The sequence below is a fragment of the Podarcis filfolensis genome (assembly GCF_964270895.1).
Source record: "Podarcis filfolensis genome assembly, chromosome: 7".
In the NCBI taxonomy this organism is placed as follows: Eukaryota; Metazoa; Chordata; class Lepidosauria; order Squamata; family Lacertidae; genus Podarcis; species Podarcis filfolensis.
Genome location: NC_139603.1, coordinates 49,899,806 through 49,924,607, shown reverse-complemented (window position 1 = coordinate 49,924,607; position 24,802 = coordinate 49,899,806). Strand labels below are relative to the sequence as shown.

The 24,802-nt window shown below is 41.3% G+C and overlaps 1 protein-coding gene across 11 annotated transcripts; it reads left to right on the top strand.

The window, feature by feature from the left end:
* The first annotated feature begins 66 nt into the window (after window positions 1-66).
* LOC310766604 (opsin-5-like) lies at window positions 67-24,802 on the top strand. 11 transcript variants are annotated; one of them, XM_083623036.1, is made up of 8 exons: window positions 3,930-4,743; window positions 6,467-6,600; window positions 8,302-8,324; window positions 10,637-10,724; window positions 13,038-13,200; window positions 16,209-16,336; window positions 17,310-17,644; window positions 22,563-24,802. In XM_083623036.1, the coding sequence occupies exons 2-8, from the start codon at window positions 6,543-6,545 to the stop codon at window positions 23,178-23,180; spliced, it is 1,413 nt and encodes a 470-aa protein (XP_083479162.1). In that variant the 5' UTR covers window positions 3,930-4,743; window positions 6,467-6,542; the 3' UTR covers window positions 23,181-24,802. The 11 variants fall into 11 exon arrangements, with proteins under 11 accessions (XP_083479168.1, XP_083479167.1, XP_083479162.1 ...); XM_083623035.1 differs by having other exon boundaries at window positions 6,431-6,600; XM_083623034.1 differs by lacking the exon at window positions 3,930-4,743 and having other exon boundaries at window positions 6,231-6,600; window positions 17,310-17,426; window positions 17,571-17,644.

The window sequence follows — 24,802 nt, the reverse complement described above, 5'->3', positions numbered from 1 at the left end:
AAGTGGCAGTTGGCTGTTAGATGGGATGGGGTACCTGAGGAGATTTCACATGATGCTCATTATAGCTTCTGTGCTGTCTTGTTCCTGAATAAAAGATGATAAAATGGATTATTTTAACCAGGAAACAGTGAAACCCCACTCTCTTTCTCTACACCCACAAGCATGTGCATGCAAAATATCACATCCACTCCCTGACATCCACTCTATTGCTTGTTTTTGTACCTGGCTGAATCAGAGGGATGGGGAGGGTTGCAGGGTCCACCACATAGGATTGGCTGAGAGACCAGCTCCATCTGTCTCCCTCTCTTCCTAAGCTCTTATTCAGGTGGCCATTCCACAGTGGGAACGTAGGTTTCGGGGTGGGTTGATCATGGTGAGGGTTTGCCAAACATGCCTTCCTCTTAGCTTGTTTCTCCATTTCGTCCTGAGTTTGAGTGTCTTCAAAGTCCATGGCACCTTTGGTAAAAGCTGTTCACCAATTGGAATGCTCCTAGGCCAGTGTTTCCCAATTGTCAGTGTTTGTTCTACTTTTTTTTTAGATTTGCCTTGAGAGAATCATTAAACCTTTTTTGTTGACCACCAGCATTATGCTTTCCATGTTTAAGTTCAGAATAGAGTAGTTGCTTTGGAAGACAATAATCAGGCATCCACAAAACATGACTAGTCAAACAAAGTTGATGTTGAAGAATCACACTGGTAATCTTTGTTTCTTCCAGTACACTGGCATTAGTTTGCCTGTCTTCTCAAGTGATATGTAAAATTGTTCGGAGACACCGTTGATGGACTCTTTTGAGGAGCTGGAGATGGCGTTTATAAGTGGTCCATGTTTCACAAGCATATAGTAAGGTTGGTAGTACAATAGCTTTGTAAACAAGCATTTTGGTTTCCCTGCAAATGTCCAAGTCCTCAAACACATTGCACTTGCAGAGCTCAGGCAATGCTGGATTTCAGCATCAAAGTCCGCTCTTGTGGAAAGATAATTGCCCAGGCAGGAGAAGTGGTTGACACTTTCCAATGCTACATCATTGAGTTGGATTTGTGTTGCTGCAGAGGGTTTATTTGTGCTTGTTGGTGCAGCACTTGGTTTCTTGGATGTTGAGCGATGGGCCAAGCTTTCCATAAGCTTATGTGAAGCTATTTAGGATGGTTTGATACTAGGACTATGTGTACTTTACCCAGTGGCAGGCCAGAGACATTAACCTTTATCTTACTCCATTATTGGGCTCCAGCCTTTCCTATTCCGATTAGGTTGTTACTTTAAAAGACAACTGTTCTATTAAGTTGCTGAGTGGTTGCTTCTCCTATCTCTTTTCAGATGGTCCTTAAGAGTCGTTTGGAAGCAATCCCGCTTAATAGGATCTTTAAGGGCTTGAGTGGTCATTTTGCGCCTTGGTTTCCTTCCTTGAAGCCTGCATTGAGGTATAATCTTGATAGCCATCGTGGAATGCATTAATCAGTGATCTGTCCATCAGTCGTCGGTCGTCGTCATAGCTCTGGTAAGGAGTACATCGCGGCGATCTTCAGCTCAGACATACAGTGGTACCTTGGTTTACAACCATAATCTGTTCTGGAGGTCCAGTTGTAAACCAAAACAGGTTGTAACCCAAGGCGGGCTTTCGCCAATGGGGCCTCCCGCCCCCATATTGTTTGTAATTAAAAAAAGGGTTGTAATCCAAAAAAAGGGACACGCACTTCTGGGTTTGATGTGGTTGTAATCCAAAACAGTTGTAATCCAAAGCGGTTGCAAACCAAGCTACCACTGTAGTCTAAGAGGTGCTAGTAGTTCAACCGTGGGTGCCTCCATGGTATTTTAATTTTTTTTTGGTCGAAATAGTGTGTTGGTAATAACAAGGTTGTGTGCTGCAAATATAGTCAAAAGTAAGATTCTGTTCTGGTTGCTGTTGCCAATTCCTTCTTTCCCAATAGATCGAAATCTCACCCAACTCTTGCATTAAATTCACCCAGGAGGATAATTTTATCCTCCTTAGGCTTATCTGATAGGATGGCATCCAGCCGATAATTTTTTTTTCTTTAATGTTTTCATTGGCATCCAGTGCATAAGCGCTTAAAATAGTAGCCTGTTGGTTTTTGGTGAGTTTTATTTGAAGGGTTGAAAGTTGCTCATTAATGCTGGTAGGGACTTCTGACAAGAGCTTTACAAGATCGTTTTTGATAGCAAAGCCTACCCCATGTATTTGACGTTCTTGTTCAGGTAGACCTTTACAGAAGAATTTGTAGAGTTATTTTTTATTCTTTCAGTTGTCCCTCTCCTGTTCTTCGAGTTTCTTGAAGTGCTGCAATATCAATGTTAAAACATCGCAACTCTCTTTCAGTGATGACAGTCCTGCATTTGGGACGTTCATTATCTGTGTTATCCAGCAAAGTCCATATATTCCATGTTCCAAAGTTCAATTGTCTTTTACGACTGCTAGGTGGTGACCCCACTGGGTGCGGTAATCCAGTCAGGGGAAAAAGTGAGGCAGACCATGTTTAGGGCACCTTTTCTAGCCCCTCCGCCTTTTTGGGGTGGGTAGAGTGGATCTTAAACAGGACTGCTCAGTTGTGGATACAGCTGCCGAGCTATTCAACTGCCTCACTGAGTCAGAATGACTGAATCTGTATCCACCGCCCATGAGCTGGTTCATGATTAGGGGCTTCCAGATTTCATGGTCCTGCCTCTGTTACCATTTGCTGATCGTCATGGGACTTCTTTGGGTTTGGGGTGGGTTTTCGGAAGACACCTGTGCTTGAATTTGTATTATGTGTGTAAATCAGTGCACGCTGACCAATGCACAGTCTTCACAGTAAGGCTCTGTTCCGATAGCATGAGTATCACGATGACCGGTAGATTCCTATCTGCTGCAGCCTTCATCCATATGATCCTGCCCCAGCCTTATCCTATTCAACTCTCCTGGTCCACGGTTAGGTTAGCGCCGTGCTCCTTAGCCGCGGTGTCATATATCAGCCCCTAGAGGGCGATGGTGTCATAGGAAGTCTGCAATTACCACCCATGTTTTATTGTTGCATTAGCACACTACAAATATGTGCCGTTCCAAAACCTGGCACTTCTCCGACTCCAATGCAGAAACCCTCATGGTGAATGTCCGAGCGAATCTGACCACCTTCTCTATTCCCCTCTCTCTGCTCGGTTTGCTGCGCCGGGTAGGTAAACCTTGCGGTGGTGACCGGCTTGCCCGGGCTGCATCGGATACGAGGCGGCGAATCGCAGAAGCCACGCTTCAGCTGTCAGCGTCGATGTGAACAGTGGGAAAACGGAGCATGTGCAGAGCACCTTTCGCGCGCCCATCTTGCCCCTGCTGAACAGCCATTCTCTGCATGCAACTGCTGTTTCCCACTAGGACACAGATGATCCTATCTTAGGCTCTCACCATGAGCAGACGAATATCCACAAGATCAGTGCTGAGTGGATGGTGGGGTGTGGCTATTCTGCCGTGTTGCAGTGTCTAGCTTACCCATCGGGAGGGCCGTGAGCTGCAAAGTAGTGAGGAGGCCTGGATCCCAGCCCTGTCTCGGCCAGCGAGCTCACTGGGTTGCCTTGGGCAAATCAGATCTCCACCGCACAGTCCCAATCAGGATTGTTATGAGAACAAACTAGGATCCATTCCTTGGGAGAACAGCGGGATACAAATGTGGACGGAAATAAAAATAAATTTATTTACGTGAAGCAATGGTAAAGCATGGAATGGCGCTCTGTGTGTGTATGAGAGAGACGTTAATTATGTGCTTCACAACTGAAGTAACAGACACGGCCGTCTAAAGGGGGCTGTCCCTAAATATGAATCAACCCAGAATTTAAATCCGCCCAGCAGCCCCACCGCAAGATTCCAACGAAGTAAGAACAATTCTACTTGGTTTCAGTTTAGATTGTGGGCTCCGGGTTTTCTACCCTACTTAGCGCCAGGATCTTTATTATTATTATTAAATATTTTATTAGTTGAATATAAAAACAATATATAATCAAACACAAGCAACCAAATACAATTTCCCCCTACCCCCCTCCCAATTAGCGCCAGGATCTTGAGAGCCCTTGTGCCATCGGAGAGACGCCGCCGAGATTTCTTTGGCCAATGGGAAGATGCGGAGCAGACCTGCTTTCTTCTCACTGGAGGCGCCGCTTCGGGGTCTTTCCGCCCGCATCCAATCCAGTTTCTCAAAAGGCGGGAAGGCTGCTGGGAAGCCGCCTCATGCTGGAGGGCCAGTCGCTATCAGGGGGTGGAGGAAAGGGAAACTCCCTCGAGTTCCCCGCCCGTGGCTATAAGATGAGGGAGCCCCCGAGAGAGCGGCTCCCTTTAGCCGTTGCCATGGCCCTTCCTCCGGCCTCTCAGCAAGTGGGAGAAGCGGGCGGAGGTGAGGAAGAAGCGGAAAGTTCTGCTCCCTGAGCTCCCCAACTTGGCGCCGTCGCCTCAGGGCAAGGGGCTCCTTGTGCTTCGCGCCCGCAGGAGTTGTGGGCTAGTAGTAGAAGCAGCGTCATGCTGGAGCAACGAGTGGCGTCGGCGGCAGAGGCACTTCCCTTGCCTCAGCCCCGGCTCCAGCCCGCCCCAATCCGCGCCTTCGCCTTCTAGACCCGCGGGCATTGCCCCTGCCGTCTCGTGAGTCACTGGAGGTTCCTTGGCGAAAGCGCTTCGTTTCTTTCTGGCGCTTCGCAGAGCAGCACCGTCGGCGGCGGAGAATGCGAGCGCGCGCCGCTGCGCCGACTTCCCCGCGCGCCAGCCCGGAGCCAAGGTAAGTTTGCACGCCCGCTCACCTGCTCCACCTGCAGCTTCTAGCGAGCGCCTTGTGGGAATGGAAACTGGCAGCCCCTAAACCTTGGACTGTTTGTTGCCTAATCGACTCTAAAGTTCCTGATGACTTGATTTTTTATTTATGTATTTATTTCCAGTCCCCCCACCTCCTTTAATCTGTCTCCAGTTTATAGCCGCTGCGTGCCCGACTGAAATCTAATGGCTTCATGCAAGGCTGGATTTTGAGCAGGTGGGCCGGTGCCAAAATGAAGATGTCCTGATGGGGAGAGCAACACCTGTTGAATCTCTGCCAGACATCCAGTTATAATTGGACAGAAAGGTTCTGCCAGTAAAAACAATGAAATACAGATGGCAGTCCTGTTGGGTTTTCAGGTTCAGTACTAAAGTAGTGGGTTCAGAGAGGTAAGGTCAGGTACTGGTGGAAAATGAAGGCTTAGCTATGCTGCGCCTAATGAGAAGTAAGTGCAAATAACAGTAGTAGTACAAGAATGTGGTGTCTTATAGCACTGTCTAAGAAAGTTGTGGCCAATAACTATATGTTGTTATCAGTTTACTCTGTGCTGTTACTCCTTTTGTTGGCTGTGAAGGTGTCCAGCTTCTGAGAGGGTCAAGTAGCAATCCAAATGGGCAGGGTGCCTGCAACCTCCTTTTATGACCCCTGTGATGTAGATCTTACTATATAGATTGTGCCATGCAAGATTGCAGAAGGTGGTTGGTTACCTTGCCTTAAATTCAACAAGCTACTTTATCCAGCATCTGCTGTGACAAAGAACTGCCAACAGCAGTTGCTAATTCTGAACATCTTTGACACTACAGCTGCTGTTGTGGATTCATCTGTCCTCTTAAGAATGCAAAAGAAAATTAAAAGAACGTACAGGGCAGGACATCTTGAAGGGGCAATGCCTGCTCTGTTAATTTTTGAGGGAGTTGGTGTTACTTTTGGCCTGCTGGGAACTTGGAACTGCCGAGCTGTGTGATAAGGGGCGACTCTGCAACCAAGAGCATCTGAGGTAATGCCATAGCAGAGGTGCTCAACACAGCTCAGACTTTCTGTGCGTATTGAGACAGGCAACATGATATTCATTCATTAGCATCTGTCAAGCTGTGAAGCTATGGTTCTTTGGCCCCTCTGTTGCAAGTACTCATGTAGTGTAAAAGGGAGCCAATTGCTCTCTGTAGTGTAGCTCTTTCATTTTAACTGCACCTCTCACCAAATTAGCTAACAGCTCTTTTTTCCCTGCTTCTGCTCTAGAAGAAGGCAGTGCTACGTGCTCCTGCTAAATCCAGAGTACACAGAATATGAGCAAGGTGTTCTGGAGGATCCTTTCCTTTCCATAGGTCTTAACTATTTGAACTTTCATTTACTATGAGCAAGAAAAGGATGTTCCTCAATCACATCACCCTTGTCTATTTCTTTATACTGCTATTGGTGAGCTTTAATTTCAAAAGAAGTTCAGGGAGTTTATTTAAAAACTATGATGGAGTGGATAGTTGCTAGTTGCCTGTTTCCAACCATGTGTTTGGAGTGTGACAAAATATTTGTGTCTGTTCTATAATCCAATGTACTTGTCTTTCTCTGTAGACATAACAAGTCAAAGACACTTAGGTATGCTTAAACACCAAGGTGGTTGTTTTCCCAATGATATGTTCTGCATAGTTTCTTCCAGCTTCCCAGGTGTCCATCATATACTGCTTTTTGGCAGATGGTACAATTGAAACATATTTTCCACCTTCAGTGAGGTCTCTAAAGTTCAAGAACTCTAAACATCTAGAGCTGGAATGGCAAATGTGCAGCCCTTTTGTGTTGGACTCCCATCAGCTCAAGCCAGCATGACCAGTAGTCTAGGATGATGGACGTTTATTTCATTTATTTATTTATTTATTTATTTATTCATTTTTATACTTGTTTGTTTATTTATACTTTGCCAACTGGGTGGGTATGTCCCCTATCAGTCACCTGATGTCATCATGGCATCATGTGACTGACAGGTTAGTGGCCCCACCCACATGTCAAAGTTGGCCCTTAAAGTGGGGATAGGGGATAGGGGATAGGGAAATAAAGATCTGACTCATTGGGTCAAAAATAAATAATTAGAATGAATTCTAATAAATATTTTTATGTGTGACAGGAATGCATATGGAAAGTCTGGGTGTGCAGGTAGCAGTGTCACAATGTGTGAGCATATTTAGGTTTCATTACTGGTCATTCAAATGTAACTCTTTTTACATATGTGAGAGTTGCAGTCAAATTGTGGGCAGATGGTGCATTTGACATTGTAGTCCATCATTTGCAGCCTTTACATCAACAGAATTCCTATTATGAAGAGATGAAAAAGCTTGAGTAGTACCATATAGTACAAGTGTTGGGGGTTTTTTTTTTGTTTTTTTTTTGCAGCAATGGCAGTTTCATTGAAGCTTGTGCAAGACACATTTCTTGTGGACTGTGCTTGTGGAATTTTTAAGAAACTTTCCCCGTGACTCATGGTTTCTCAAAAGAAGCAAAAGGTTGGGGCTTTACTAATGTGCTTGTTTTATCCAGGCTGAGCAGTTTCAGATATTGCAGGGTAATAATAACATGTATGCAAGATACAAGTCTATCAGTAACTCGCTTTCTCAAGCCAAAACTGACTGTGGTTCTTCTATTAAATTCCAAGGATGAGAAATATTGGCCACCACCACTCTTAGAATTATTAGGTAAATTGTATTACATAATAAAATTTGGGAAAATATTTTTTGTTCCACACAAACTTTCATTAAAAACTTATGCTTTGGGGCATGTTCTCTGATTCCTCATGTTGCTAATTGCTCTGAAAGCCTTTTGATGTCCTGTTTCCCAGCAGAGGAAAAAGGAAAGTAGAAGCAAGCTGCATTGCAGAAAGAAAAATAAGAATCTCTGGAGTCATCTTCTGCATGCATGCTATCACGTACTTCCAAGTACCTTGTGCTTAGACATGCAAATCAGGATATTTTATCAGATGAAGTGATTCATTTGAGTACCATGTAAGTGACTGTGAAGCATGTGGCCTGAGAAGGATTGAACATTAAATATAAACATTTGTCAGGCATAACAGTCATGCTGGAAGGTTTTTGATACTCTGAAATGTGGATGGCTATTTTTTTTTTTTTTGCTTGGGGCCAGATTGAGGGTTCATCACCCCTCTGGGGCATAGCATAACACAGGTACAGACATTACATCTTCTTTCTCTCCCTCCTGAGTCCCTTGGTTAGGGGTTCCAGTGAAGGCATTTTTGGGTTCCACGGCACCCATTGGCACCAAGTTAGTGACCCCTGGGTTAGAGAGTAAGGCGAGAGCAATTACTCTCTAGCACAGAAAGTTAGAAGGGAGAAAAGGAAGGAAAGAGAGGAAATTGATGATGGATGATGGATTAAGTGGCCAGCCAAGTGTGATGGAAGGAAGAGAGAGAACAGGAAGGATGGAGATGAGGTCTGAGTAACCACTGTTATTTTCTTCACTGGGGTTGTTCCATGACAGATCAACACAATAAGAAAGGTTAAAAAAAAAAAAGAGTAGCAGCAGTCCTTCAAGGTAGTGACAAACAGGTATGATGCACTCTAGCAAAGTTATGAACACAAAGTTACAGAGAGAAGTAGAGGTGATATCTTATGAATACTTTGGCTGGCACCCATTGTCCTAATCAATTGAAGACATCAACTTTTGGCATATGCTTGTTGGGTCTTGCTATAAATATCTCTTGATTGCAAGCCAAAAATGATGTAGCTAGTGCAAGCCAGATATAAAACAATAAGGGATTAATAAAACTGTTCAGTATTGTGTCATATGAGGTCTCTCCAATAAAAACACAGCAGTGTTTCCAATTCTTTTGGCTCAGTTTGACCTGTTTCCATTAAAATAATTGAGAACCGATTGTCCAGTCTCCCCAGGTTCTAGGTCAACATTTTTTTAAGTTCAGTTAAGTACATATATCTATATATTTAACTTAAGTATATATCTGTCAATTAAAAAAAGCTTTCATTTAATATTATATAAATTTAATATATTAGTAATTCAGTCCCATTAGGGGAAAAGCCAGGGCATAAATAAATATATGATAATAATAATGACCTAGTAAACACTAACAATAGCTAGTGACTTGCAGCATGTGTTCTGGGAAAAGAGAAAGTTAAAATTACCTATTAAATTAGTAAAAGTCTATCATCATGGCAGGTGATATGTGTGTGTGTGTGTGTGTGTATGTGTGTGTCTGTATGTGAAAATAGGAAAATAAGCTCTGTTTTCACATAAAGACACATACAGAGCCTTCATCAAGTGATCCTTTTTTCTGGAAGGGTCAGTGAGTATAGTGACAGATCCGCACATGTCTCTGAAGGCTCCCCCCACCACGAAGGATCCTTTGCTGAAGGCTGCTCACCCACACAATGGTCTGGTCCACACATAATTTAAAACCATAGTTAAACTAAAACTTAAATGTGAATGTACAGCATGCCGGTGCTCTTTGCTGAAACCACAGGTGGCTCACACTTCCTTTGTTCCTGCTTCACTGTTGGGAAAGTCACCACTCATGGGCCAACTGTAATCATGAAAATTTTGGATTTTTTAATTTTTCTGGGCTTTTTTGGGGGGTGGGGAGCTGCATCTGAATTTTTGCCCTAGTCAAAAGTAGTTTAACTAAATATTTGAATAGATGGGTGGTAAGTAAATGAAGCACCGTTAAATGTTGTTAGCATCCATCTGTCTTGAGAGACAATGGAGTGCGCTTCCAGGGGTGAAATCAAACAGCTGGAGATTCACAGTGCTTGCTGGGGCTGCAGAAATTGGTAACTCTTAACTTCTGCCTCCTGCATTGTTTTTACTACGTTACCAGCTTCAATGTGACCTCTTTGACATGCAAGCCCGGACCGTGTGTATGGAGGTCCTGGGCTGCCAAGACAACAAGACCACCTTGTTTTGAGTACGTAGCTTGGTGAAACATGTTTGAAGTCTGTGTGTCCTCTGAAGGCTCTCAATCCACTGTTCACAATCACTGATGTAAAATCTGTGATGGAGATTCCTGTTTTTGCTCATCTTTCCTTGGTAGTGCAAGGTTGTTTACTCATGTTATAAATATCTTGTTAAAGTATGCTTTGGATAACTTAGTGATTGTTTTATTTGGGCAATTTTTCCATAGTGACTTCATATAGAAGTTGCATTGAGCCCTGTGAAATTAGAATTATGAACACAATAAAAGGTTGTTGATAAGGACTGTGTTTTGAAGAATATATTCTGTGCTATTTATACTTTTACTGTGACTTGAAAAATATTTTTTCAGCACGTAGTATGCAGTATTAAAGTGATGAATTGTGAGAAGGGCATTCTTAATAAAGTTTGAATTAATAATGTTGACACTTGTGATTTTTATAGTTTATTTTTAAACATTTACCGTTATGTTTGCGGTGCCACGAAGGAACACATAAATCCAATGTCATTCTATGGCATCTTTTAGATTGGTGTGGATAAAGCTTTGGCACATTTGCAAATTGGAAAAATTATTGTAGGCATCACACATACGCTGTAGCCACATCTTATTCTATTTCCTATTGACTGCAATAAAGTGTTGTATGTGCACCTATGAGTGACATGTTTGTGGCCCCTGCTCCAAGTAGCCTGTGCATAGTGGGCAAGTAGACTTGTGCTTGCCCAACCAGGTTGTGGGGGAGATCCCAGATTCTCAGAGGGTTTGAATCTGGTCATCTTTCCTTAAAGTCTCAAAACGTCAGTTTTTAAATTACCGCAAGGCTTAAGAAAATGCCTCCACATTTATGTATCAATGCTTGAAAACACTGTACCTGAAAACTGAGGGTCCTGAGATGTACTTATCTTGAATTCTCTCTTCTTCCATCATATTTTTTTCCAGATGGGTTCTTACTTTGTGAACGCAACATTTCATTCCAAAATAACTGAAGCAGCTGATATTATTGTTGGAATCTTCTATATTATATTTGGTAAGAGTGATTGTTTGATATTCTCTACATATGTTTGTGATATTCTCTACATATGATGATGATTTTATTTCACATTCTAGAAAACAAAAGAAGATTTTGTAACTGTGCCACTGGCATGTGTGTGATACTGTTTAACTCCTTGGTCCTGATTACCCACCTGACCCAGGAAGCTGTTTGTGGACAAACACCGGCTCCCTCATCCTGAAGCAAGATGAGCGCCGCACCCCATAGTCGCCTTAGACTGGACTTAATCGTCGAGGGGTCCTTTACTTTACCTTTTACCCATGTATCTGTTTTCTCATTCCCGGCCCAGTCTGAGCTTTGCATTGCTTATGTGTGCTTTGGTAGTAGATGCAAAGGCTGTAGGTGACAGAATCTGAAATATAACCCATCCAGAAGGTGACCACATTTTCCTGTGTGAAGTACATATGGAACTGGATGGACCAGCTGCTAGAGAGGAGAATCCAACTGTAGTATATATAGACTGGAGGCCTCTGCTGGACTTGGACCCCAGCAAACCTGGACTCAGATTTCTGTTCATCTGTGAATTCCTGGGACAGCAATGGGCAAATTACAGTCTGAGTTTCGCCCATCAATACAATGGGAATTTTAGTGACTTGCTTCACAGTATTGTAGTTGGAATACATAAAGCAGTATGCAAAATTTCATTTTTTAAATAAGTGTAATAAAATAATTACATTTGCATTGGTTTAAATTAGTTTAAATTGAGTTTTTTATTATTGTATTTTCTTATATTTTACACTCCATTTTTACACAGAAGCATCATGGAACCCAAGGTGAAATACATGTGGTTCCAAGGAGGTCTCCCATCATCTGACCACACTTGCTTAGCTTCAGTAAGGTGGTGCCTTCATGTGCCATCAGACCTTTAGAGACTGAAGTGTTTTCTAGTGAAGGAAATAATCTTTAAGTAATGACAACATAGGGTCTTCTGCATCTTTGAAGACTAACAAATGTATTATAGCACAAGCGTTCATGGACTAGCACCCATTCCATTAGATGCATGACGTGTAATCCTCAGTTGGTAGGCATAGATACACATGGGTGTTAAGGTGGGGGGAAATGTAGAAGTTGGAGTTAAAGGATGATATAATGCACAAAGTACACATTGGGGTTTTCACAGACATATTGATGTGTTGTGGGAAGCAGTGTTTTAGCTGAACTTTCACAGATAAAGAACACAGATTACAATTACTGTGGGAATAATGTTTATTGTTTCCTGGCAAGCTAGCAGAAATTTATATTGGGCTTTACTGAATCTGAATCTGGTGACTTTCCTGGCAAATCAGCTAACTCAAGTACTTGATGAACTAAACATTAAGACTAAATATCTCTGAGACAGTCCAAGACAGGGACAGCCAATGTGGTACCTTCTAAATGTTGCCAAATTGCAATTTGTATCATTCAACAGCATTTGGAGGGCACCACATTGGTCACCCCTGGCCTAGGTTCATAGCGTTTTAGAGCCAAATCACATGTGACTTGGGATCTTTTGGCATGTGTTCTTTAAAACAGGCACAGGGAGTTCCAAATTTAATTGGAAGAGAGGTGCTGAAATATAAACTGTTTTGCCTTTTCCTCTATTTGGTTTCTCCAGTGTTGTGCCTCAAAAGCTGTTCTTACCCTGTTTTACAGAAACACAAAGATATAGCATAATGCCTTTCCATATGGTGCATCTGTGCACAAAAGAAGATGGTAGCCATTATGGTTCAGAGGACTGATCTGGATGTGATATATTTGCCTTTAGCTTTGAGCTCAATTAGTGCCTTGAATAAATTCGCTACTGCTCATTTTAACAGTGCAGTCAGCTAGGCTAGCTGCGGTCATCATGAAAACCTGATTGGCAATATATAAAAAGCTTGAGTGGCTTTTTAGCATTTTGTGGAGTGGGCTGCAGTCTGGGTCAGCTTAACTTGAACTAAATTTGGTTCATGGTAAGGTGCCATTAGTTCCCTGCTGCCTTGTTTTATGTCTAATTTTTTCTATACAGATAGTATACTTTTTATTATATGGGCCATATTCATTAATTTTTACAAAGTGCTCAACCACTTTGGAGGCAAGGGTGATAAGAATAAACTGGCACTTAAGGAAAGAGAACAATTTGGAAATCAAGCTGCAAAATTATTATTTTTTGTAAAAACACCTATATAAAAATCATGATTAGTCATCTCTTTGCCCTATATGTTTTTCCCTTTAAAGCCACTGGAGAAAGGGACAACATGCTACTTCCATGCAAAGTCAAAATGCTAATGAGAGTGAAAACAGTTAACCCTTTTTTGTTTTGTCCTACAGGCATATGCTCCTTTTGTGGGAACAGTATCCTCCTCTATGTTTCCTACAAGAAAAAGAACATATTGAAACCAGCAGAGTACTTCATGATCAATTTGGCCATCAGTGACCTTGGTATGACTCTGACCTTGTACCCTCTAGCTGTTACATCCAGCCTTTCACACAGGTGTGTTCAATGTGCATCCACTTGAGTTCTCTGTTAGTAGGAAACAGTAACTAAACTTTTCTTCTTCCACATTTTTTTATTACTATAGTGATGAATAATTCCAAGGGCTGAGAAAAGCAGTCTTTCAAGCTGCTGGCAGTAATTAGTATTCTGAGCTGCACAACACTGTTGTCACTAGGATACCTTTTGGGGAAAAGTTGCATTCATTCAGTACAATTACTCCACCTGGTTTCCTAATTTTCAGTGGAAGGAATAACAAAAGATCCAGCTTCCCTTTCTACAGTAATACATGTCATTGTTACTTAGTTACAAATGATTTTTATTTTTTTTACAGAGTGAAATTCAGTTACAATTGAAATGAAAGGAATACATTAGTGGAATTGCTTATGTTTCTTTTTCAAGGTTATGCGTTCTGACGCTCATGACCTCATCATGAAAACTGCTGTAGCCACTCGCCAGGGATAATCCCTAGCTATGTCTCCAAGGAGAATCCAAAATTACAGGCAGTTGTGCGGATCCATTACACACACACACACACACAAGTGCAATTATACATTGTTACCTGGGAGTAAGCTCCAATGACTGCATACACTTAACTTGTACAGTGGTACCTCGGGTTACAGACGCTTCGGGTTACAAAGTCCGCTAACCAGGAAGTGGTTGCTCCAGTTTAAGAACTTTGCCCCAGGATAAGAACAGAAATCGTGTGCCAGTGGCAGCAGGAGGCCCCATTAGCAAAAGTGCGCCTCAGGTTAAGAACCGTTTCAGGTTAAGAACGGACCTCCAGAACGAATTAAGTTCTTAACCTGAGGTACCACTGTAAAACACATTGAGCTTTAACTAAAAATATTTATCCAGCAGAAATAAAACTTTTAGCTCTTTATTTGAAATGCATAAAAAGGTAAAGGACACCTGACAGTTAAGTTCAGTCGCGAATGACTCTGGAGTTGCGGCGCTCATCTCACTTTACTGGCCGAGGGAGCTGACATTTGAGCAGACAGTTTTTCTGGGTCATGTGGCCAGCATGACTAAGCCGCTTCTGGCGAAACCAGAGCAGCACACGGAAACGCCGTTTACCTTCCCCTCCGGAGTGGTACCTATTTCTCTACTTGCACTTTGACGTGCTTTCAAACTGCTAGGTTGGCAGGAGCTGGGACCGAGCAACGGGAGCTCACCCTGTCGCGGGGAACCGCCAACCTTCCAATTGGCAAGTCCTAGGCTCAGTGGTTTAGACCACAGCGCCACCCACGTCCCAGTTGAAATGCATACAATTGTGCAAAGAAGTGTTACTGTTTAAACTACTGGTAGAAAAGTAGGAATTCCATCAAAGAAAAAGAAAGAAGCATCCAGCATCTGCTGTTATTTTCCTCATTATCTGGCTTCCTCTATGCTATGCTTGTCACAAAGAAATGTAAAAGCCTCATTACTGTCTCATTCACTTGCCAAAGCAAGACTTCTCTTAATTACCTGGCACTCTTGCAGATAGTGAAATCAGTCCTGCTTTGGGAAAAAAGTCAGAGTTGTGCTCCCCAGTATTCCCTGCCATTAGTTGTAATTGTAAATCTTTTGCACAGCCTATGAGTGGTTGAAAAATTCCCCCCTTGACTCAGAAATTTGAACAGTTGCTCATGCCACTTTTGACCAGCTCTAGGTACTCTTGGGTGAGATCAATTTCAGTCAGGCTTTTGGCACTGAGACTTGGATGGTCTATGTCAAGAGATAGAGTTCATCTTTGGGACTCAAGTTGATGGGGGGCAGTTAATACAAGGTAGATATTATTATTAATATGGCTTATTATAAAAGTAATTTTCTTTAATTTAAATATATCGCTCTTCTACGCACTGCTGTCAAAATGGGAAGGGGCCCAGTAAAGTATCTGATGATGGTGTCAGGAAGCCATGTGGATCTTCAGCACTAAAGTCTTACAATGTCATTGAGTCAGAGAGCTGGAATCAAAGCACAATGGCTCTTCTATCCCAATTCAATTTTTGAGGTTGTCACTTGTCGTCTAGGGCATAGTAATACATGCCCTATGTGGTAAGTGATTTGGGAAAATACTTCCCATCTCAGTGTGTCATGCAATCCAAAACTATTTTAGATGGATAAGCAAAGGCCAGTGTTCTTACTAGCTAATGCAGATAAGAACAGTTAAATGTTACAAGCTAGAAAAAACTAGTTGAACCTTATTGGGCTCATTAAGTCTGTCATAGCTATCTATTGAATCTTATTCATTCAAACCTTTCTAAGGAAAGTGTTTGGATACTAAGTGATGCTGGTAAGTATGTTGCATTATTCTTTTTTTAAATTCAATCTTCATTGGTTTATAAACAATACATACAGAAAACATAACTCATAAATGAGAAAAAAATTACTGTATGTTGCATTATTCTATAATTGTTTATCCTTGGAACAAATGTGTCAAATTTAGTATATGTATGGGATGTATAAAATAAATAGACAAATAAGCAAACAATTGCAGTACTTGTGTGAGAGAGCATTCCACTGGAGTTTCCTTTTCTTTAGACTTCAGTTCTATCTCAATATGTAAGAATATTAAATCTGCACATCCACAATTTTCAAATGTGCCTTTTCTCCACCCAACTTCAAATAGCCATTTTTCAAGTTAAGTGGTATCAAGCAGACACTACATGCCAGAGATACAGGCAAGATACTGAATGCTTTTATAGAATGGTGTGTTATTTCTTTAATGAGTTTATATATTGGTCAGAATCCTTCCAGATGCATGCTGTGTTTTCAATTATGTTTTTTAAATATGAAGCAACATAATTTCTTTCATGGGATGGTTACAAGCATTTACGTGCATTAATTTTTTATAGACAAATAAAGATGCATTAAGGTCCCTCTTGGCTCAGAATGAGCATGGACTGTAATCAGTATTGCTATCTCAGTACAGTAGTGACTCTTGAAAGTTACTTTTGAATATATGACTGAACAGTAGAGAAAAGAGTATTTTTTGATATTAATAACTGTTTCATTTTTCTTCCTAGGTGGTTATTTGGCCAACAGGTTTGCTTGTTCTATGCATTTTGTGGAGTATTTTTTGGAATCTGCAGTCTGTCTACACTAACATTATTGAGTACTGTGTGCTGCCTAAAAATTTGCTTCCCAACTTATGGTAAATATTTTTTTTCCTTCTGCACAAATTTAGAAGAACCAAGAGTTATGCAACACTAATTTTGGTACTAAATGCTTTAGCGAGGTTATCATCGTGGCAGTTCTAGTATGGCCATTGAGTCTCAGGAAATGGAGTGTTAGGGAGTGTGATCTCTCTCTCTTTCTCTGTCTTTCTCTCTGGCTCTCTCTGTAGAAGGGTTCCCCCCTTTTTGTGAATAATACTGTTATAACTTGCATTGGAGGGCTGTTGAATAGCAACACAATGTACACGGCATGACAGAACATAATTACTTGCTTACTATGTATAGGTCAGGGATGTCCAACTTTGACCTTAAACCCCACCCCCCCAAAAGGGGCAGATCACTGCCAGATTTTAATCATGTGAGTAGATTGCAGTCTCTAGGAAGTTGGACGTCCTGGTATAGACCAACCTGGGTTGCTTTGCTCCTTTGGTTTGGACATAACACTATGTTTCGCTCCCCACACTGGTCATGGTTGGCTTGAGTAACTATTGGGTTGGGCATACTAGTTGTAGCTAGTTACAGATAGGTAGCCGTGTTGGTCTGCCATAGTCAAAGCAAAAAAATTTTTTTTCCTTCCAGTAGCACCTTAAAGACCAACTAAGTTAGTTCTTGGTATGAGCTTTCGTGTGCATGCACACTTCTTCAGATACCTGGTATCTGAAGATACCAGGTATCTGAAGAAGTGTGCATGCACACGAAAGCTCATACCAAGAACTAACTTAGTTGGTCTTTAAGGTGCTACTGGAAGGAAAAAAAATTTTTTTGCTTTAGTTGTAGCTAATGAGAGTTAGAATCCAATAAATTCTGGAAGGCCATAAGTTAGTCACCACTTCTGTATAGGCAATAAACAGAGAGGCTTGTATTTTGATTTGTAGACTTAAAACCAGCTGCAGTATTATTACAAGCAACATCTCACCCATGTGTCTTAAATGTGAATATTTTGTATTTCAGGGAATAGATTTAGGAGAGAACATGGTTGGATCTTGATAGGATGCAGTTGGGCCTATGCAGCCATTTTTGCCCTTTCCCCACTGGCTCACTGGGGAGAATATGGAGCCGAACCTTATGGTACAGCATGTTGCATTGACTGGTATTCATCAAATATAAACACAACAGCAATGTCTTACACGATTGTCCTTTTTGTCTTCTGTTTCATTATCCCCTGTGGAGTAATTGTTACCTCCTATACTCTTATTCTGATTACGGTGAAAGACTCCAGAAAAGCAGTGGAGCAACATGTCCTGGGACCCACCAGGGTGAGAACCGTGCAGGCTGCTACAGCCAAGGTATTTATAAAGCCATGCTCTTTTTTCTTCACCTATTGATTTGCACTCTGTTTTTTAAAAAGCATTTCATTGCTTTTTCACATGTAATAAACATAATTCAAAGCCCCATAAACAGCAACAATAGCAACTAGTCTGCCATTTCTTGGGAAAAGGCATAGCAGCAGCTCAAAATTAGAAACAGTTCATAATGCATATTAAATACTCTAATTTAATAGGTCTTGCCAGATGTTTCCATGGATCTGTTGAGGTTGTTTTAATTGATCATAATAGGGAATTGTGGTTTAAAGAGATCAGGATCAAAGTGCTGAAGCCAGGTGTCAGGGGAGGGCACAGCAATTGAGCCTGGCACTTGTTCCCTGCTTAATAAAATGGGGTTCTTTTAAGCCAGGAATGATAGTTCTGACTCGCTACTCTAGATATGAAACTTTGCTGAGACTCTGCCTAGCTCTGCAGGGGAAAGAAACAAAGCATGCTTTGCCAAAAGAATTTAAACTTAGTCCTCAGTCTAATGGGTCCAACAGGCTCTTGCGCTCACCCCAAAATTACTAATTTCCTGAGCTATACATAGGCAAAAGCAAAATCCCATTGAGTTCAACAAGGTTTACCCTCCAGTAAGCATGCAGAGAACCCTAACATGAAAGTCCAGAATAGCAATGATGACGAAACCACTAACTTCTGCACCCGTTCCCACTTTCTCTTTCCCCTATCATGAAGGGAGACAAGTTGCCCCTTGCCCCTCTCACAGTCTCTGCAGTTCATGAAGAACTTGGATGGGGGAGAGAGCTTATCAGAGGGGAAGACACTCTTGCCATTGGCATTCTAGCAAGGGGAACAGATGAGACCTTTTTCTTCCACTCTGCAATTTGGGTCATGGGAATAACATACATTACTATTCCCATGACTAAAAATCAAAATGTGGGGGAACAATGCAGGCTATTTACATATTTTATCAAAATGGAGACATTACAATACAACAAAACAGTTTTAATGTAGTTTGTTGTGGTATTATATTTTCCTTTATGCTTATTTGTTGACTCTAAATCTGATTCAAATTAAAAATTTACATGGCAGCATTTTAGAAAATTAGATTAGGGAAATAATCCTTCAGATATCTTTCTGTCTCTACCTCTTTACTGAGGTGGTACTAAAATGTAAGATAGCTAAGTTAGAAAATGTGTATCTTTTGGAGACAAATGGACGGAGATTGCCCTGATGGGACAAATCTGACGTTTTTGCAAGGACATTCTAGGGAGGAACTTGTTTAGCTTTTGGGCTGCTGGCTCAGTCAACATTTCAGGAAGGCCAAGCTTATTCAGGATCAGGCCAATGGTAGCTAGACTCCTAAGAGTTGTTTATGGGTAATTTACAAACCATTTGCTCAGCTGTAGTTCCACTGAGATCAATGAAGCCACATGATTCTATACAGCCTGTAAATTATGGTGTGTTTTAGGCAATGAAGCTCTTTGCAGTATATCACAGCACCATAACTTGTTTGCCAGAAGTGTTAAGTGCAATATGTCATCAAAGTACATTTTAGATGCAAGTTTCATTGTCCTGTTGATTAATGCCTGCAGAGTTTCTGTTTAATGATTGAACAGTCAGAGACTACATTGATTCTGGCCTGCAATCTGTCAATGTGTTCACTGTAATTCATGCAGTCTATGGAAGCTCCATCTTTCTATTATTATGCTGCTAGCATAGTACTATTGTACTATCTAATGTCATGGAGGAGGTGAGCCTTGCTGCAAAGGGGGGGGGGGACTTAGTTCACTTTGTATTCTTTTGAATCTAGGCCAACATATATCAAGTTTATCAATGGAGTGGTAAAACTGATGACCAGATTGCTAAACAGCTTTTGATTTAAATTCAGTCCTAAAGCAATCTTTAGCATTTAGTCTCTCCCATTTTAAAGGCTACATGAGTATACTTTAGAAAACAAATATAAAAATAGATGCAATTTGTGTAAACTCTTGCAAAGGTGGAGGCAGGAGGAAAGGGTTTGTCTTGCTGTAGTCCCTGTCAAGTAGGAGCCCATGATAATCTCACCAAATATACACATCTGTTGCAGCAATACTAGTTTAACTTAGGGAAATGTCCTATTATTAACTGTCTCCTGGACTCAACAAGTCACTTCCCCTAAGAAATGATAAGTTGTACTGGAATATAGGCTTGAGCATATCGATAGCAGGGTGACCACTCACTCCAAGCACCCTGTTGCTATCCCCAGGCTGCATAAGCAAAGCATCGTAATTGCCATCTAGTCTTCCTGATGTGGTCACTGGTGCTGAACAAGTTGGTTTCCATGGCTGCTGTGCACTTATGTTGACAGCTTTTTGCCTTTAATGGAATCTGTGGATAGAAGAAGCAAGAGAAGAAGGCTATGATATTCTGAAATTATACTGAAGCACGAACAGGAATTGTGTTTGGCACTGAGTTTCCTGTCTAAGAACAAAGAATCCAGTTATTCTGACTTCTGTTCCTAATACTTTTCATGGTGCCAAAGACTGCTTGTTGGTCCACATTTTACACTTGTAGAAATTTTGGCTTGTGAACAGGACTATCTTACCAACTTTTACACTAATGCTAGATTTAGGGTTGGTGCTATAACCAGACCCTTGATTTTCTAGTACCTGGGCTTGTAGGAATCTTAAAAATGTTAACGTTTCATTAAAGTTCATGGGGAAGGGAATTAGTGCTCATACCTGGATCTCCAAGCTGAAGTTTGCCTTGTGCCACCCACTAAGATGGAGGGAGCCGCCTTGTTTTTATGGCCAGTGTAGTGGCATACATGTTACTCTAATTCATAATGTGGCCTCCATGCTCCAGCAGTTTTGGCCCAACTGGAAGTAAGCATGGGCAGGCCAGAAGTGATGTTTATGGCCTGCTTACTCAGGATGATCTTGTCTCTCATGCCAGGCCATAAAGGGGAAGAGTGACAATAGAGTGATAGAGACACACCAGGGGTGTGGCGTTCGTTGTACCTTTTCCCCAGTGCATTCTTCAATGGAGGAGTAATTGGAATCAGGTGTGCATCATGCTTTATTAAAAGCGAATGTAGGCAGATGAAATGTGTCCTGGACTCACTTCTTCGGGGGGGGGGTGTGTGTGTGACTTGCCAAGCCTCCTTTGAAGAAAGATTGGGACTCACTGAGTGCATTCTTAGGACCTCCCCTTCACCCCTAGGAGGATTGTGACAGCAGATAATGGTGGGGAGGTAGCCTGTGATTAACTGCAGCTGATCAATCTTTTAATCTGTGAGAGCTTTTAGCTCCACTAAAAAGAACAGATGCTGGCACTATGAAATATGTATAGGTAATTGGTTGTCAAAGCAAATGATTATATATCCTCGCTTTATTTATAGTTACAACCAATATTCTTAAGTGCTAATATAAAAAAAAAACCTTCCTATTTCAGAACTATTATATACTCCATTTGATAAATGCTTCCGAAAAATGGAGGAGATCAGCAGGAGATAAACAGATAAACAGGCTTTGATGTTGACATTCTCTTAATATTTTAAAGCACATTTATAGTGGAGGTGAAATTGTCTTTATTGGCTTTTATCTTTACTGAACCTCACAAAGTTGTTTGATGTTTTGCATATGCATCCAGAAGTGGAAGCAGGTATGGTCAAAGGTGGACCTAGCTTGTATGGCCAATGTTCAGGGATGATGGGAGTTGGTGTCCACAGCATCTGGAGGACACAACAGTGGCTACCCCTGCCATAGAGACTAAAATATGAAGCACCTTTTAAGGATCACCTCACTTTTTGAGGCTTTGTGACTGGTGCTTTTTTCCTCTTCCATTTTTTGGACTGAATGTAAGATTGCATGAAATGGCATAATTCTTGAGTGCTTTGTAACGGTCAAAGTGTTGGGCAGAATGCAGCAACAAGGCAATTTAAGTAAAGACTTAAGTTGCCTCAAATAAAGAGTTTGCATACTCTCTGAACTCTGTGTGGGTGGGTGTGGGTATGTGAATGTATGATCAAATATGAAGAACACCACTTTTGTGAGCATGGAAATGCTGTTTGCAGGCTGATTGCTCATGGGCTCTCCCAAGTTTTAACCTTGGAAAATGGAACAACCATTGCTATGCTTTGGTAGCAAAGCCCATAGTGTTTGCTTTGTATGAATGAATTCCTATTGTACTAGCAGAGGGGAAGATATGGGACCTGAGCCATGCAGCCAACTGCAGAGACTGTCTCAGTTCTCCTGCTGCGGATCCGTCATTGAAGTGTGAAATTATTTTAAAGCATGTTTTTATTGTTAGTGCTTTTATTGTTAAATCACTTCAGGGTATAGGAAGCAACCAATAAACTCACAAATAAAATAAATAAGAATAGAATAATCTCTATTTTGTCTGCCATTTAGCTTGCAAGATGCACCTGGATCTCCTTGACTGTGATTGGATGCTATGCTCTTTGAATATATTCATAGCCATTTGTAGCCTATTTGCAATCTTGGCTGCCCAGTGTAGGTTATAAACTCTTGGGAGGGACCGTATCACAAAGTCTAGGGGACTGAAGGAGCTAAATGCATGTTTAGTAGCTATGGCCACTTGGTTATTGTGGTGGCAAGTATGCATGTGGAAAAGGGCCACCAAGTATTAGACAAATTTCCACCAAATGAATTCATCTGGTTCACATTATTAAAAACAAAGCACATCTTATTTAAAACAATTAAGCCAATGAGATTATAATACCAGTGATGACACTGTAATTGTTAGAGCTGCAAACTGTAGTTAAATAGACTAAAAGCCAAACAAATTCTGTTAATGGCCCTGAAATTGACTGACAGTCATATCATCACTCTTAGGCAGCCTGTGACAGTGAATTAGGCAATCTCTTGATCTAACCCACCTACTGTTTTGTTGTTTTGAATAGCACAAACTTTCTTTTCTTCTTTTAACTTTGCAGCTGAGCATTGCTGTATGCATTGGATTTTTTGCTGCCTGGAGCCCATATGCTGTCATTGCCATGTGGGCAGCCTTTGGGTCAATAGAGAGGATTCCTCCACTAGCCTTTGCTGTACCTGCTGTTTTTGCCAAGTCTTCAACACTCTATAACCCAGTTATGTATCTTATGCTAAAGCCTAATTTCCGAAGCGCTATTGCCAAAGATTTTGCTGTTCTCCAACAATTATGCATCAAAACTTGTTTTTGTCTCAAGCATGTACAGAGCTGTTCTTACAGATCAGTTCTGGAAGTCCACACGAAATCATTTAAGGGAAGACATGAATCCAGCAGTAACTCCATGCAGATAGTAGAAGGATGTTCTTATTTTCCCTGTGAAAAGTGCAACGATACCTTTGAATGCTTCAAGAACTACCCAAAGTGCTGCCAGGACAGGCTAAGCACCATGGAACACACTCTTCAAGAAAACATACCCTTGGAAAATAAAATTCAATCGAACGCAAAGCATGCTTCTGAAAAATATGTAAAGGTTGTTGTCCGAGGAGAAAAAAACAGTGAGATTGATAGTTTGGAAGTAACATTAGAAAACATACCTATGGATACTAGGTTTGTCAACCTCTAGAGTATGTTTAATCAAATGCTCCAGGTAATAATTTAATTGCACCAGACTTAACGAATGTAAAACTTTTCTAAGCACTACCCTATTTTTATACAGTTATTTTTATTTCCTTATTACCCATGGGAGGATGAAGCAATGCAGCATAAATATGTTTAAAAGTGTATTTGACTTTCATCATGTCCACAACCATACCCATGTGCATTCAGAACAAATTGTGTACTACTGCATTTCATTCACTTCTGATTTTTTGAGTTTCAGAACTTATGTCCTTTGCTTCACAGAAGCAAACCACTTCATACTTGTGAGGCTTTTCTGCAAAACATTAATCCTTCAGATGCTTGGTAAATATATTTTATATGCTGCATATTCAGCAAAAAGCTTGGTCTAGGTTGGATTTTCTGAGAGTCCTTTCAGAGAGGTAATGTCCATTGAACTGTTAGTAGTTCCACAAGGCATATGGTACCCGCCCCAGAGGCTATGAACAGTTTTTTCCATTTTCAGCTTAGGCTACTGTTCACATCTCCTTTCTCATGCAGTGTTCTTTCTAGGAGAGGGAGTGGGAAATTTTCCTTTCTCTGGTACATTCCCATGTTGCTCTTGGAGCACTTACAGTCAGTTCCACTCATGCATGAGTGCCCCAGCCTGGCCTTTCAAGAACAAACTTGTGAGGGGCCAGATGTTTCCTGTATTTCTGAATTTACAGCATGAGAAGCATTATAAGGCTATCATTACATCTTTCAACGAGGCACCTACTTCTCCCACAACAAAACTCAGAAGCTGAGCCATTTGGGACAAGGTGCAGAAGATATTAGCTGCCCCTGGGCTGTAGCCAGGGAAGGAGCTTATCCACACACAAGAGGATCACTTTATACTCTGTCCACCCTGGAACTGGCACCCTGCTCTTAAAAACATTTTCTGCTGCCATACTTACCTGAAGCAGGTAATTAGTGTCACTGAGTTGTCAGTGCCTGACCTGAAGACAGATAGTGCCTGCCCCTCTAATTGCAAGAAATTATTTGGGAAAGATTGCTCTGGCCAGAGGCCTGCTACTCTTTTAACCTTCTGTCCTTCTCCCCCATAGCCGTTTTACTTTGCAAAAGCTGGAGAAGGGGCTGGGATTAGAGAGATTTAAATACAATAGTGACACATTCAGACTCTTCATCTAGGCAAAAAGCAATATAATCGAATGTAGATGTATAGGATGGGGGATACCTGACTTGACATGTGAAAAGGACCCCAGGATTGGATCTCAGGATTATAAACTATTAGCTGCTGAACATGAGTTGATAAGGTAATGCAGCTTCAAACACAGCTAATATTCTGCACTAATCATACCTCATCTGGAGTACTTTGTTCAGTTTTGAGTGCTGTGATACAAGAAGGTTGTGGATGAATCAGAAACAGTTCAGAGAAGAAGAAGAATGGGTGGTTAGAGATGTAGAAAACAAGTTCTCTCAGAAAAGGTTGAAGAAACTGGGTATCTTTAGCATGAACAAGAGAAGACTGAGGGGAACATCAAAGACTCAAAGGACTGATACATACTTGTTCTCTGGTGCCCTGGAGGGCAGGACTTAAGGACAGTTTTCAGCTGAACTTTAAAATAAACTTAACAGTAGGAGCAGTTT

Bases quoted from the DNA above. Each gene is read 5' to 3' on its own strand.
- LOC310766604 (XM_083623036.1), top strand. From the start codon at position 6,543: ATGGCAAATGTGCAGCCCTTTTGTGTTGGACTCCCATCAGCTCAAGCC. The intron at 8,325-10,636 runs GTATGATGCACT...ATTTTTTTCCAG, and splicing joins TTCAAGGTAGTGACAAACAG to ATGGGTTCTTACTTTGTGAA. The intron at 17,645-22,562 runs GTATTTATAAAG...TTAACTTTGCAG, and splicing joins TGCAGGCTGCTACAGCCAAG to CTGAGCATTGCTGTATGCAT.